The sequence below is a fragment of the Filicampus tigris genome, chromosome 2, assembly GCF_054856515.1.
Source record: "Filicampus tigris isolate MCC_2025a chromosome 2, RoL_Ftig_1.0, whole genome shotgun sequence".
In the NCBI taxonomy this organism is placed as follows: Eukaryota; Metazoa; Chordata; class Actinopteri; order Syngnathiformes; family Syngnathidae; genus Filicampus; species Filicampus tigris.
In genome coordinates, this window is record NC_141218.1 from 13,447,747 (window position 1) to 13,462,988 (window position 15,242).

A 15,242-nucleotide genomic window follows, 5' to 3' on the forward strand; every position below is an offset into this window, starting at 1 on the left:
GTCTGCTTGTCAAGAGTCACAACAGTCCCTTCATGGGCGAGCCATCACCACACACTTTTTACTCCTTTCACAGCCGAGAGCTTTGTGCCAACTCAGAAACACAACGTGATGGCATTCCGTACTGTAGCACAGAGGAAACGTTCGTTCAACATACAGTGGGTTAAATCTGCGATGGTTAAATAGATGCAGCACTAATTTGCATATATTGTCACAATTAAATGTTTTTTGCCATCAAATTTAAACGCAAGAGATGATGATTGTGTCTTAGAGTTTGCCAAGAACGCGTTGTGGACATGTGTTCAATTCAGATTTTTGACAGAATATTAAAAGAAATGGAATCATGTTTCAATTTATGCCGTGTAACCAAGGGCTTGTATATTGAACATTTGTGAAAAATTTAATAAAGCATTAATTTCTTGGATTTTTGTGTTAACATTTTTACTACAAAAACTTAATTTCAGTAGATTACAGGAAATATAAATTGGGTTTTCATATGATCAACAGTCTGCGCTATATAAGTGACAGCCCATTTACCATTACCATTTACCATTGATATACTTTATAAGGTAATGTAATATGACACAGACTGAAACACCCTGTATATTCACATAAAAAAATAGGAGTTTTTACTTTTCCATGAAAAACTTGACAGTACTCGTAGGATTGCGACTTATGTCTTGAAAATAATATTTTCACACAAAAAATGAACTATTCCTGTGCTATTCTATATTTTCTTTCAATTTTTTCTCGGATGATAGCATTCCTCCTAAAAAATAATTTTCCTAAAAAAGAAAGGAAAAAAAAGAAAAATGTGATTCTTCAACTTCTTCAATACGACAACTTTTTTTCTCTGAAAAATACACCTTTTTTCTCGATGGATTATTGTACGCTTGTTTTTCTTAGAAATTGCAACTTTTGCTGTCCTCATAAATAAGATCAATCAATCAATCAATCAATCAATCAATCTCTCAACTGCGGTTACTTGACCTCTCTTTTTCATCTTTTACCTTTTGTTGTCATTCACAGATGTTGAAAAAAGTAACCAGACTGTTTTGACAAAGGGGTAGGGATTTGTTTCCTAATGTAGGGAGTAAAAGTAAAAATTGCCAGGAAAATAACTACTCAAAAAACGTACATGTAGAAGGAAACTCTCCTTAAATAGTTTTGAAGTATTTGTATTTTGTTCTTTCCTCCCACTGCTGCTGAATCTCCAATGAAGAGTCAGTCATTGCCTCCGTGATGTATGGTGTGGTGACAGTGGCAGATGTCGGAGTAGATCTGACAGTGACTCTGCTCCGAGTTTGACTCGCGACCTCCTCGTGGCCTCCTCACGTCAGTGATGTTTGAGCCTGTGATGGTGGCTTGCGAAGGCAACACCTGATTTGTGATCCAGTCACAAGTAGATTACGCCACCTCTGCCTCAACTCGCTACAAGGGAAGTTGGCTTATCACTTGAGTGGAGGCAATCAAAGCCCGGCACCAATTTGGTTGACATTTTAACAATCTTCACAAAATCAACTCATCACATACCCAAATACAAAATCAAACAGGAAATATGCCATGGAGTCAACCTCTATGTTAGCTAGCTGACAACCTTTTAGCTTTAACGCTTAACATGACTAAAGCCCTGAGTGAAGCTGGAGACGGCTAAATTAGCTTCTTACGCTAGTTGTGGAGTTTTAAATGACATTAGTGGTTGATACTATTCAGTATGTATGACACCCTCTTAAATGTCTAAGGAGTATTATATCATTTTTTAACCTATTTATATGATTCTGTTTAAGTGGTAAATGGATTGATTCACATTTCAGTCGTCGTGTTTAATCGTGTCACCGTTTTGCTCCTTTCAGGTGACAGCTGCAAACTGAGCGACTATCGACGCCTCAAGGCCAAGGTCTTGGACGTGCACGACAAAAGACACACGGCCACAAAGGCGGCACTTGGCAGCCATGAGGACAACATGGCCGTCCGGAAGCAGCTGGTCGACGGCATGTTCAGAGGTTTTGATGCAGACGGCAATGGGCAAATCTCAACAGGCGAACTTTCACAGGTAAATGGAGGTTCATACAAATTTGAATTTGACGTTGTTTTCCCAAGTTATACTCTGAACGACTGAACGTTTTTTGGAAAGCAGCAAAAAACAAAACAAAAAAAACCACATTAAACCAGTAAGAGTCCAGTTGCCTCGATTCAACCTTTCCAGATTCCCATGACCTTATGACTGACGATGTACACAGACATCAAGAAAAAAAAAAACTTTTAGCACATTGATGTTTTTTATTTAACACATTAGTGTTTTTGTATTGATATTGTGACAGTAAATTAAAAATGACACAAGAAATTATGCCATTAGATACACAAAACAGATGGGTGAGACTTTGTAAAAGTTGAGACTTTTTCATCACGCCGGATTTCGAGGCACAAGTTTTCTGTATATTAGTAGTATCTCTTTAAGAAAAAACAAACAATAATATAGTAATCTTACGGGATTGATATTACATCAATGGAAAAAGGTGCATCTTAAAAAAGGGTGTAATACAGTAGTACAAAAATATGCCGATTTATTTTTTCACAGTCTGAATTTTTAAGCAATAAAAGCCGTCGTCTTCTGAGCATAAAGATGTATTTGTTTTTAGAAAATTTTTGTTTTAATTTTTTCATGAAAAAAGCCATATGAGAAAATTACAATTTTTTTGTAAGGATAGCTTTAATCTTATAAGAATAAATATGTATGTATGTATGTATGTATTTATTTATTTATTTTAGTTACTTTGGTTAGCTTTGTTACATACATCAGAATGGCTCATCAGGACTCTTTTAATGTATTCCAGATGGAGTTCAAAGCGTTTTAATAACTGTCTGCCAGCTTTGACATCTCATTTTTTATATTAACATGATTTTACATACACGCACTGCTCCTCATGACAGCCTGCAAGGACCGAACGCTTGTTAAGGCAAACGTAATGTCAAAGATGATGCGAAAGTGCAGGCTGTATTTTCTCAGCGTGACTTTGAAGACACCCTTCGCAAGCTTATTTGATGCATCTTTTCAATTCATCTAGCCTTGAAAATGAGATTAAGTAGTGCAATGGTGTTCATAGACATCACTGATCAACAGCATGGAACAGCTGTTGAGTGTCTGGGAGAAAGTACAATTATAGCCACTATAATTCGGTTAGTTATGATGTTGGTTAGGTATAATGTCAGTTAGCTACATAGTTACAATGTTTATTAGCTACATTGTTTATCAGATTCAATATTGGGCAGCTACAAGGTTGGTTAATTAAATTTTGTCTAGTTGTGAGATAAGTTACTGTAGCTCCAACTTTGGTGAGTTTCAATGCCGTTTTAGCCTGTTATTTTAACTCAGTTGTGGTATCGCTTAGTTGTGATTTTGGTTTGGTGCGATGTCTCTCAGTTCAAATGTTGTTTATTTACAATTTGTAAGTCCCAAAGTTGCCTAGTTAAATTATACTGGCTCGTAGTGATGTCAGTTAGATATGATGTTGGTTTGTTACAATGTCGGTCAGTTGGAATGGCCGTTATTCACAATCTCTCCTATAGTAGTAGTGATTTTGGCTACGAAGTCAGTCAGTTACAATGCCATTGGTTACATCATCGGTTTGCTATGTTGCCTCCTAGCTACGATGTTGATATAATATGGTGTCAGCTAGCAACAGCATCATCTGTTACAAGCTTCTTCAGTCACGGCTCATTACGATGTTAGGCAGGTACGTTGTTAGTTAGTTAGGATATATTTTGCTATATTGGTTATTTACATTACTTGTTAGCTTCGATGCCGGTCAGCTACAACATTGGTTAGCGGCAATGTCTGTTAGTTATTATCCTAATATAAATCAGGGTTTTTTTCAGTGGGCCATGCTAGGTATTAACACAATAGAATGTAAAAATAATAATCATAATAATGCACTGGCATCTTAACTCTCTCGATCTCCTCTTTCAAGGTGATCAAGCACCAGGGTGTGCCCAAGGACGTTGGCGAATGTACGTTGTTGGATCTGCTCAAGTACAACGATGTTGACGATGACCAGTGCCTGACCAGGGACGAATTCTACACTGCCTTTGGTAGGCCGGCCATGTATCCATGGGTACCATGACAATCGTTAACACTGGAAATAAGACCCTAACGTGTAAATAGCATCTTTATCTGAATGTGGTTGTGTGATTAGTATTCATAGCAGCAGTACACCTTAATTAACTGACATGGGTGGAGTCAAGATTCAGATACTGGTAAACCAATAATACTGTTTGACCTTCAATTTTATAAGACTTCACCGTCGCCATCCTAAAAATCAAAATATCAGGCTTTGGTCATAATGTGTGGGCTGTGCTCTGAACACACAGCACCACACCTACTAACATTCTCCTCCGCTGCTGAGGTCGAAACAAGTCCTCCGAGACAGAAATTTTGCAGGATCACACATTATCTTTCAAAAACAAAGAAGAACAGACACTCTCGTATGCGTCGAGTGTTTCAAAAGTGGAGCGGAGGCAGGAGCATTGAAAAATGGCATTGTCATCAAGAAATGGCTCGCCGTCTGTAGAACACACTTTTATGCAAAGGAATTACATTGCGTTGGACATATTGTTTTATTTACTGCTGTTTTCTTGTTTCCTGTACTTCTTGATCGGCAACATTTTATTCACGTCAAAATTCAAAGAGTCATGACTCGGAAGTCGTCGGCTTTCACTCAAAGACTTTTGGCCGGAAATGTTGACCACATTAAACATTTAAGATTGTCACCTCCGAGCCGCTTCGAACCCTATTATCGGAGCAACTCCATGCTTAACACACATCAAACAGAAGGCTAATATAGGAAATTCTTCTAAGGCAAGACAAGGCAGCTTTATTCAAATAGCACATTTTATACACAAGAATGCTCAATGTGTGTCACATAATTAAAACTGCAACATTTAAAGACATTTACAAACAAACAAAAAATAAGGCATTTTAAGCAAAGAAACAGACACAAGAATTTAAGACATTTTAAAAGCAAAAGTAAAGGTATAAAAAGTAGATTACTAAAATTACTAAAAGAACATACAGCGCGAGAACAAGATTTTGGAAAATAATTTATAAGAGAAATGCTTTAAAAGACCTTAATCATAGGAATGGGGGGAAAAAGCACAGCATTTTTTTACCTGGATTTAGAAGCATTTACATTTGGAGCTGACTAAAGTTCTTTTGGCAGCTTACCTCATTTGCATACAGCATAACAGCTAAACGCTGATTACCATGTTTGCTTTGACACTGTGCTCCAGAGACCCGAGTCTACTGATGTCAAAACCCAACTGAGTTTATATACATTTAGCATTCCTGTAATGTATTCAGGACCTAAACATTTCAGTGTTCAGTATAAGACGTTAGATAGTCATGCTTTTGATGTCCTTGGTCGGGAAATGGCAAAATTGGGACAAAAAAAGCCCATTGTCTTTATGTGTTTGAATGACCTTAGTTACTTATGTCTGTTAGTTTCTCACATCTGTGAGTTCCTCACATCGTTACATCAAAGCATATTGACTCGGTCCAGTGGGCACAGTCAGATGAAGGGTTGAGGGTGTTTGAGAGTTTCTCATTTGCCAAAAAGAAAGCAGGTCACACAACAACAAGTCATTAACGGCGACACAGGTGCTCGGCGAAGGCAAACACGCGTGCACCACTTCCATCCTCTTTGTTCCTCCCCCACCTCTTCGCCATCAACGCTTTCATGACTCCTTTTCCCATCTGACATTTTGCAGCCTGCCTCGATATCTTCTGACGGGATCTCCTCTGACATTTGGCTGGCGTGACACATTTAGTGGCGGGGGGCGGCAGAATACCCCGCTGCCGCCTTCATCTTATCAGGCAACACAAAGTTGTGAGCCAATGAGCGTGTTTATGTGTGTGCGAAAGGCTCTTAGGGATCAAACTGCAAACAATGTGAACACTACTGTAGGCACTTGTTTGTCTGAAGCTCACAAGGAAATCGGTACTCAATTTCTAGGGGTGGGCGATATGGGCAAAAACAAATATCTCGATATTTTTTCAAAGAACTCGATAACGATAATTTGACGATATTCTACAAAAATATTTTAAATCTGCACTTGCTTCACAGACCAATTGTGGATAGACAGCGGTAGTTATAAAAAGTCGATAAAAAGTCGGACAGACGGATATATATATATCTATATGGTCACACGTTGCGTGGAGATGGACACTTTAATTGATTATTGTTCGAGTAGACTGATATGCAGTCGCTTTACGTGCAATCAGTCAAACCAAAGCTATTTTTATGCTGCCTGTAAATTTAATATTTTATCAGAGACATAAGAGAGGCGGGAAGACCACCTCTTTCAAAAAGAGATCCCGCAGCAATGACACAGAATGGAGGGCACAAAGGCGAGCCAGCAATTTTCCATCTTAGGCTGTCATATGAGAGCCGTAATAGAGGTGGGACTGTGTGAAAGGTTAACCTCGGTCAGCAGAGTTAATTTCAACATTTTTACATGATAACGGCACCTGTCACGAGTGCTCCCTGAACAAGGGCACCTCAGCACAGCTTTTGTAGAGCGTTAGCGTCCATACATTATTCAAAGCAACTCCAAAATCAATGTACATGGAGGAAGCCACCATGCACACACGTCACCTCTTTTAATAAATGACATTAACGTTGACACTTGAATACTCTGATGAGTCATGGCCCACTGAATTGTGGGTAAGCATTAAGCAATAAGGTCCCATCCAAGACCACATTTCAAATGGAATACGCCGGAAACTAAGGATTCTGGTTTCAAACCAGGGTTATGGTTTCAAAGTCAGGTTTCAGGTCACTGATAGCACTTCAAAACAAGGATTGGGATTCAAATTAGGGTTTCAAACTTGGGTTAAGGATTCAAAGAAGGGTTTAAAGCCAGGATTAGGGTTTCAAATGAGTATTTCCAGTCTGAGTTACTCCTTAAAATCAGGGTTATAAATCAGGTTTAGATTTTCAAAACAGGATTTGGGTTTCAAATTAGGTTTTCAAGCCTGGGTTATGGTTCCAAATCAAATTTTTAAATCAGGATTAGGGTTGCAAAAATAGATTTTTCAGGCAAATTAGGTGAGTTTGACGTTTCTTTTTTTCGACAATGACAATGATCTTCTTATCTTAGTGAAGAGAAAACTCTTTTACCGCACTGACAGTTTCGGCTGTCACTACAGCCTTCCTCTCCGAGGAAGCACGGTAAGAGAGTTTTGTCTTCACTAAAATAAGAAAATCATCATGTCATTGTCGAAAAAAAGAAACTTCAAACTCACTTAACGAATAAGAAGACAAGATGGACATTATTGCATTACAGACAAATTGGGGTTTAAAATCTGGGTTAGAGTTTGGATTTCAAATTAGCTCTGCAAGCCTAGTTTATGGATTCAAAGTAGGGTGTCAAGTCAGGGTTAGTGTTTCAAAACAGGGTGTTGGTTTCAAATTAAGGTTAGGATTTCAAAATAGGGTTTCAAAAAAGGATTACAGTTTCAAGTTCTAGTTTCAAAGTAGGGTTTAAGGGCAGGATTATGGTTTTAACACCGCACGCATGTCCTTTTGTGGTACGCTAACATTTGTATTTGTATCTATTACGGACTATGGAGGCATTAGTCAGCAAACTCACGTTTATTAAAAACCAAAACACCAGTTTTTGTATACGCACGGTCCCGCGGTTGACATCAAACATCAAGAGAGGACTAATCACGACTACTGTTGTGATGAGTTGACTAGCAAAATAATAGTTTGTGGCGGCCCTACTTGACACACTTGCACCCAACATCATTGCGTTTTGCGTTTACGGATGGCTGCAGCACCACACAAGCATGGTACCAATTAAAAACAAAATCAAATCAAAAATCGGGAACTGAAAATCGAATCGAATCGGGGCTTGAGTGAATCGTTTCATCCCTAGTTTAAAGCCAATGTTAGTGTATTAAGTTTGGCTTCAAAGGCTTTAAATTTGGCTATCAAGCTAATTAGGGTTCAAAAATATTGAGCTAGCTGCTACGTCCATTTGAACTTTCTTGCGAACCAGAACAGTAGCAATTTACGGGGCACAGAGGACAGTCTCAATGAATGCAGAGTCTCTGAATTCCCTCTTCACTTTTAGACACAATGAGAGTCCTTCGATTTTGGAATAAATTGTAAAATCACATCGGTAGCAGATAGCATCGTGCACTTTCCTCGCTATTTGTGGACATGGGGGTGGGAATACGCTGCCTTATAGCCGTGCGTGCATGCACCCGCACACATGCGCGCACACGCACGCACGCACGCACACACACATCCACACGCACGCACACACGTGGCAGAGAACATCCATCACTAACAGCATAGTTTCCTAGTATGACTCTATGTTCCATCGGTGCTCCCACTGGCAGCAGATAACCTTTCAAATGGCCTCGCGCTGTCCCCATGTCGGCCTCCTACTGAACGCATTCCAGCCAGGTTGCCAAGACACCGCGGCAGTAAAGGAAATATGAAATCATATCGATGTGAAGAAAAAGCTTCTGAGAATTACAGTTCATGCAGATTCAAGTGTGCGCCGCTTCAGTAGAAGAAAAGGAACCATTTTATCGTACAGGCAAGTTAGTGTTACAAAGCAGGTTGCAAATACAATTAGGGAGTCATGTCACAGTTAGGGTATCAAAATAGGTTTGCAAGTCTGTTTTTTTCCATCCAGGGGTAGTCTTTCAAGATTTGGTTTTCAAGCCTGGGTTTGGATTTCAAATAAAGGTTTCAAGCCTAGGTTAGGGTTTCAAAGAAGAAGTAGGGTTTCAAAATAGGGTTCCAGTCAGAGTTTGTAGCCAGGGAAAGAGCGTTAAAAGAATGTAGTCAATGTTAGGATTTCAAGGATGGGTTATGGTTTCAGACAAGGACAATGGTTTTAAAATATGGTTTTAAGACATATAGCAAGGCATTGGGTTTTAAGCGAGCGTTAGCAATTCAGCTCTGGGTTTCAAGCCAGAGATAGGGTTTTTTTCGTATTCAAATTACTGTTGTTAAAACATAATTTGGGTTTAATATTTAAAATGAGGGTTTCAATACAAGGATGCGATTTCAATGTGTTGGTGTATGTAACTGATTCATAAAATCCATCATAAAGCCATCTAGCCGATTATATTATTGCCTCTTTACCTGATACAATTCATTTAAATGTAGTGGCTGAGGTAGCACTGTAAAATTGAGTCCAATTAGAATTCATCTTAAGACTCGTCTCGGGGGAATTCTCGGAAAAAATCAGCGCGGTGCCATCCAGCTGCTTTCCATTCAGCGAGGCTGTTTTTGTTTTTTTCAAATGGACATTAGTAAGCATGTAGTGTTTGTGGGAGGAAAGACAAATTAGTCAGTAAGTGTCCTTGTGCAGTTTAATGCTTGCTTCCTTTAGACTGAAGATGCTGGGTTGATGTTTTCACTAGTAGATATGTTGGACTTGTACTTTGAAAATGGTCTTTCACTTGAATAGTGCTTTTCCACCATTTAAGGCACTCAAAGTGCTTCATACTGAGTATGCGTTCACGGACTGATCAGGAGCAACTGGGGGTTCAGTATCTTGCTCAAGGCCACTTCGATATAGTCAGAAGGGCCAGGGTTCAAACCCACAACCTCTGGGTTTCGAGACGACCACTCTACCACTGAGCCATGCCGCCACCCCTTTGTATGCTTCTAAAATCCAAAAGTCTCTGAATGTACCTTCAGCATGTCAGGATGGTAGTGGCTGGTGATTGGTGGAGAACCAGGAAGTGAGCAGAGGCGCACGCATGTCAAGGTTTACAATAATCTTCATTTTTGTCATGTTGAAGCTGAAGTCCGGAAATGATTGGATTCTGGATTGTGGACAGGATGCAATATTAAATATACTCAGGATTGACATGATTGCCTGATTCAGATAATAAGAATGAATTTCAAATTCAAATTTTTGGATGGGTGCTCCTAAATTTAAATGGGTGAGTTGCTGGCTGGCTGTGCTATTGAATATCCAAATGTTCAGTCAGTGTTGGTTGTAAAAAAAAAAAAAAAAAATTAAATATAAAAAGAAAATAAATACAATAAAAATAAAGTGCGATACTCAGTTAAACAAGGTACATGGACTTGAATTGTGGTTGGCAGATGGTAGGTCAAATGCTGTATCTGTATTAAATACCCCAGGATGCCGGATGAAAAAAAACATAGACCCATGCAGGATTCATTTAAATTAGAAGAATCTATATCACTTTATTTGTTCGGTTACTCATGAGTCAAATTGTGGTATCAAATATCCCCAGTGTCTGGCCAGTGCAGGATTCCGCTAAATAATTTGGATTCATTTGGGATCGCGGGTTTTATTTGTTGGGTTCCTGTATCGAACATTTATATGTTGGGGGAAAAAATTACTAATAAAAATGTTACTTTCAGGCAAAGTTCCATCAATGTCTTAGTCATTTTGTCGCCATCTTTTTAGGGGCTACTAGCAACGTATTCAGTGGAAAAGCAAAAAAAGCGTGAGTATCAAAAGCAGACTTTTGTAACGAGTGAAGAATGTCTGCTTTCGCTTCAGATGTTCTTTTGTCTATAAAAGCGGCTCGGAATAGGGAATTTTTATCCATGATCCTCCTCTAAAAAAGACAAAAAGTGCAAGTGAGATGGCATCAACATGTGGGCAAGTGTTGCTGTCTTTATTTGGTCGCGACACTCCACATCAAAGCCCAAAATACAAGAAAGGAAGACAAGAGGGAGCGCTCGTTTTTCAAACCAGTTGCTGTCTTTGTCAGGGATGTGACATCAAAAACAGAAACCCGTCCTTCTTCTTCTGGGAACCGAGAAGCTCTCACGAATCAACTGCGCCATCCAAGATCACAGAAACCTTCTCGTTATTGATCTCGCCGTCTTTTTTTTTCATTCCCCGCCTGTACGCCAACGTGCGGGAAAAAGGCTTTTATCTGCACTCCGTGGCGTTGAACTTCAAGTGTTCGCGGGTAGCTTCCGTTGTTGATAATGGACCTGCCTGCTTGAGCCACGAGGCGAACGGTCAAAGGAGAGTGACAGGCTGGGAGAAAGAGCCGAGTTCAGCGACCGGCCTGTAATTTGTCTTCATGCGGCGACCCTCGCGGCAATTTTAAATGTAGCCGTGCCGCCGCATCCCTAAGTACTGCTCCTTAATTGCTTATTACAGGTTAGCCGTCTAACGTTGATCCTTCCCCGGGGAGGTCGAGTAACTCCAGCCTGAAAGTCTTACAGGAGGGCCAATTACTATTCTGATAAATATCAAATGAAAAGTGCTGGATTTGTTTGATTCACATTCAAAAGGCTCACAATTAGTAGGGCTTCAAATATTCGCACATTTTCAACTTTTTGGAACTTGTATGCTCTGTTCTTAACTCCCCTATCAGACGTTTTCAGGCCAAAGCAATCAAAGTTGTGCGTTGGCCCCATCTTTCGGCATCTTTGTGGCGAGGAACTATGCTGGAGTGAGTTGAGGAGCTTCATTCAGACAAAAGTAGTGCTTTGGCGCAATCTAGTGGCATTTTGATGCTGAGGAACTTTGTTGACGCGAGTTGGGGGGGGCTTCATTCAGACAAAAGTAGTGCTTTGGCGTAATCTTGGGGCATCTAGAGGTACCTAAGTAACATTTTCAAGGGTGTGTGAATTACTCTGAGATTTCAGCCACAGCCTATGTTTACTGCACACACTCACCGATAATCCTGTTGTATTTGGAATTGTTCTCATAATGAAGATGTTCACCCCCAAATTCCATGGGAAATAGAAAAATACAATGATTCCTGTTTTTTCATTAATTCATTAAAGTCAAAATTTATTAGGGAAGAAAGTAATATTTTTATATTAGTAATAAGTAAATTTCAAAATGACATCTCTATTCTGGAACTTTGACACATTCTTGTGATTAAAACAAGTTAACCTATTTGTTTTGTCATTTTACTATTTCTTTTCATTTATCGTGATTTTACGCTGGGATTCTATCCTGATTTTCATCTTTTAATTTCATTTCATTGTTTATTTCTTTGCTTTGTGTAGGTAATACACTATACAAGTAAACTTGCCTATATGCCTATATAATAAAACACCAATGGCATTTGTTTGATTGCCTGTTGTGCGTTTGCGGTTGTTTACAGAGTAGACTTGAGGCTTAGAGCAGGAGACACGAACATTTCCTGTCCCCTAACTTCTATGTTCCTTTGGGAAAATTCGCCCAAAAAAATAATCCCCTCTGAGAAGTTTACTATGCGAACTCCCCCCGGGGATCAGCAGCAAATGGAGTTTGTAGCTTGTAGCGCATCCCGGCGGCGTTCGGCGACAAGATTGAACGGTTAGAGGATGACGTTATGGGAATGAGATTTTGGATCAGCCTATGTACCATGCAGGAGCCGGACAAGCCTGGCTTTGCCAGGATTTGGTGTCCGCAAGGGGAAGAGGAAGGGAATACACTTGGCCCGAGCTCATCGGACAACGGATCCAATTTCCTCACGTATTTATCCTTCCTAGTCAAGAGAATGTCGGATGTGTTTTACTTCCCCAGGGCACCGTGCAGGTAGGAAAAAGTGGCCAAAGTTTCAAATTCAGGGCTCAGTTTGCAGCGTTGACTTTGTACCTCTTTTCTGAGTAGGAAAATGATGAAAAAGTTGTACGTGGGGATAAGTTCCAAAGGGGGAAAAAAGGTTCAATACATGAGTAGTGAGTGTGGTCACTTTTTTTGTCTGATTTTTTTTTCTTTTTATTAATATTTTCACCCAAAATTTGACTTCAATCTCATAATGTCAGTTTTTCATTTTTAAATCCAACATTCCCATTTTTACTTTTTTCTATTACAAAAAATAAATACATTATTTACAATATATGTATTTAGTGTATATAATGTCTCTTCTGGGCAGCACGGTGGCCAACTGGTTCCGCCTCACAGTTCAGAGGTCGTGGGTTCGATCCCGGCTCCGGCCTCCCTGTGTGGAGTTTGCATGTTCTCCCCGTGCCTGTGTGGGTTTCCTCCGGGTACTCCGGTTTCCTCCCACATTCTAAAAACATGCATGGTAAATTGATTGGACTGTCTAAATTGCCCCTAAGTGTGATTGTGAGTGCAAATGTTTGTCTCTGCGTGCCCTGCGATTGGCTGGCAACCAATTCAGGGTGTCCCCCGCCCACTGCCCAAAGACAGCTGGGATAGGCTCCAGCACGCCCGCGACCCTTGTGAGGATAAGTGGTATGGATAATGAATGAGTGAATGAATGTCTCTTCTTCTTGGTTTAGAAAAAATCAAAATTTTTGTTGATAATTCTGAAGTTTTTTTCGTAGAACATTCCGACTCTTCTCAATGAATAAATGATTATTATTAACTATTTCTTTGCCTCTATAAATAAATGTTTCTCAAATAATTACATCTTTGTTTTCACTGATCATTTGTGGAACTAACAGTTAACCTAATCTTGTAATATTACTGTAATACTAAATATTTATTTGCTATTATAGTCCCTCAAGCGCATTTATATGATTGTTGTCATACTTTATGCAAATTCGTAGTATTAATACAATACATCATATCGAGAGGAAAACTTGCTGAAGATCCATCGCTGATACTGGATCATGGAAATATTCACCTTTGAATCATTACAGCCGTACATGAAACACAGCAATGATAGTTCATCAAAAGGTGGTGGAGGTTTGGACCACTGGGCATTATTAATCCTCGAATTTCGCTGAGGTCCCGGCGGCGATTTAGTCCGCCAAGAGAGAGATTACCGGTCTTAGCCGTGAGCTTCACCGTTCTCTCTGCACTCTGCTCCCATTGGCCAGTTGGGCTCTGGCAGGTTGGCCGAGGTCGCCAAGACAGGGAAGGTTAAAACCAAAATGCGCAGTGTCTTTAAGCTTGGATTTTACATCTTCAGGAGCATGACTAATGGAGTCTGTTTTGGAAGGAAAGCTTAAAGAAGGATTTCTCTAAGACGCAAGGTTGCGTAACACAACTCCGTGACTTCACTTAGTGCTTCATGCAATTCCTGGACACCATGCAACCCTCCAGCCACCACTGGAAATAAAGTAGTACATTCTTGTATCTATCGGGAATGGCTCCAGACTAACTTTTTTTTTTATTTTTTTTTTTACAAGGAGCACACTAACTTAAAATTATAAGGGCACAAGCAGAAAATGTAGATGCTCGCACTGTAAATAAACTCAGGAAGTAAATCACATTTCCTCTCACTTTCACTGTACTACTGATAAATACTTGGCAGTAAAAGCAGAAACTACATTTTAAATTCTCATTTTAATGAGCAAGTTTTGACACTTAATGAACAAGTTATGCAGCTGAAGTACTAAAGATGTAAAGTTAATGATCAGGCTGGTAGTGCCAGTTCTGTCAGCAAATTTGGTGTTCCCGCAACAACAGAATTTCTAGTTTGTTCTCACTGAAGTAGCCCAGTCAGGTAAATTTACGCAGCCGGTCATCCCGAAAACAGAATTACCTGACTTTTTTTGCTATGGACCTTTCTTTTCAAAACGAGTCAGACTCATTATCATTAATATTTGTCTCCTCTGGCACACTACCCAAGACCCGCCTCTTTTCACACATTAGTTAATAACAGTGGTTTCACACACATTGGCTCATCTTCTGTGTTCGTCTCCTTTCTTCTTCTTTTGGAGTTAAGGTCGGTTGGCAAATCAGCTCATTTGTGTATTTCCGCCAAAAACCGGGATGGAGTCGAGGAGAGGTTTGTCAACAATAAAACATATTTCACAATTAAAAAAAAAAAAAAAAAGAAAATTGTCTTGTTGCATGTGCTCTCGCACAGCGTGCAAGGTTCCACAAGTTTTTGTGAGTGGCCAACGTTTGGCCACTGGTTTTGAGGTAATTAAAATTTTGCAGGCCGTCGCAACATTTTAGGGTACTTGGGGTTATATTTTGGGGTTGGGGTCATGGTAAGGGCTAAAAGATGTTAGAGTTGTGTTTTAGGATTTGAGTTCAGGTTTGAGGTCAGGAGATAGGGTTAAAGCGGAAGTCAACCCAAAGATATTTTTTTTAAGAATATGTTCCCAGCTGGCCCACTAGTTGAAACACGGCATTCTGATTAATTTTGAGTTTGTGGAATATAAGTTAAGCAGCAAAATGCACTGGTTTTTAGCCATCCCTGGGGGCGGCCATTTTGTCTTCTGTCGACTGAAAATGACATCACAACTGCTCACAACGACCAATCACGGCTGACCTGTTTTCTAAATCTGAGCCGTGATTGGTCCTTGTGA

At 39.7% G+C, this 15,242-nt stretch overlaps 1 protein-coding gene across 1 annotated transcript in view; it reads left to right on the forward strand.

Moving 5' to 3' along the window:
• Positions 1–15,242, forward strand: part of fstl5 (follistatin-like 5) — a 117,168-nt gene that overhangs the window by 57,502 nt on the left and 44,424 nt on the right. The window contains exons 5-6 of the mRNA XM_086016672.1: positions 1,851–2,050; positions 3,966–4,086. Coding sequence (XP_085872798.1) covers positions 1,851–2,050; positions 3,966–4,086 — 321 coding nt within the window. The remainder of the gene's footprint in view (positions 1–1,850; positions 2,051–3,965; positions 4,087–15,242) is intronic.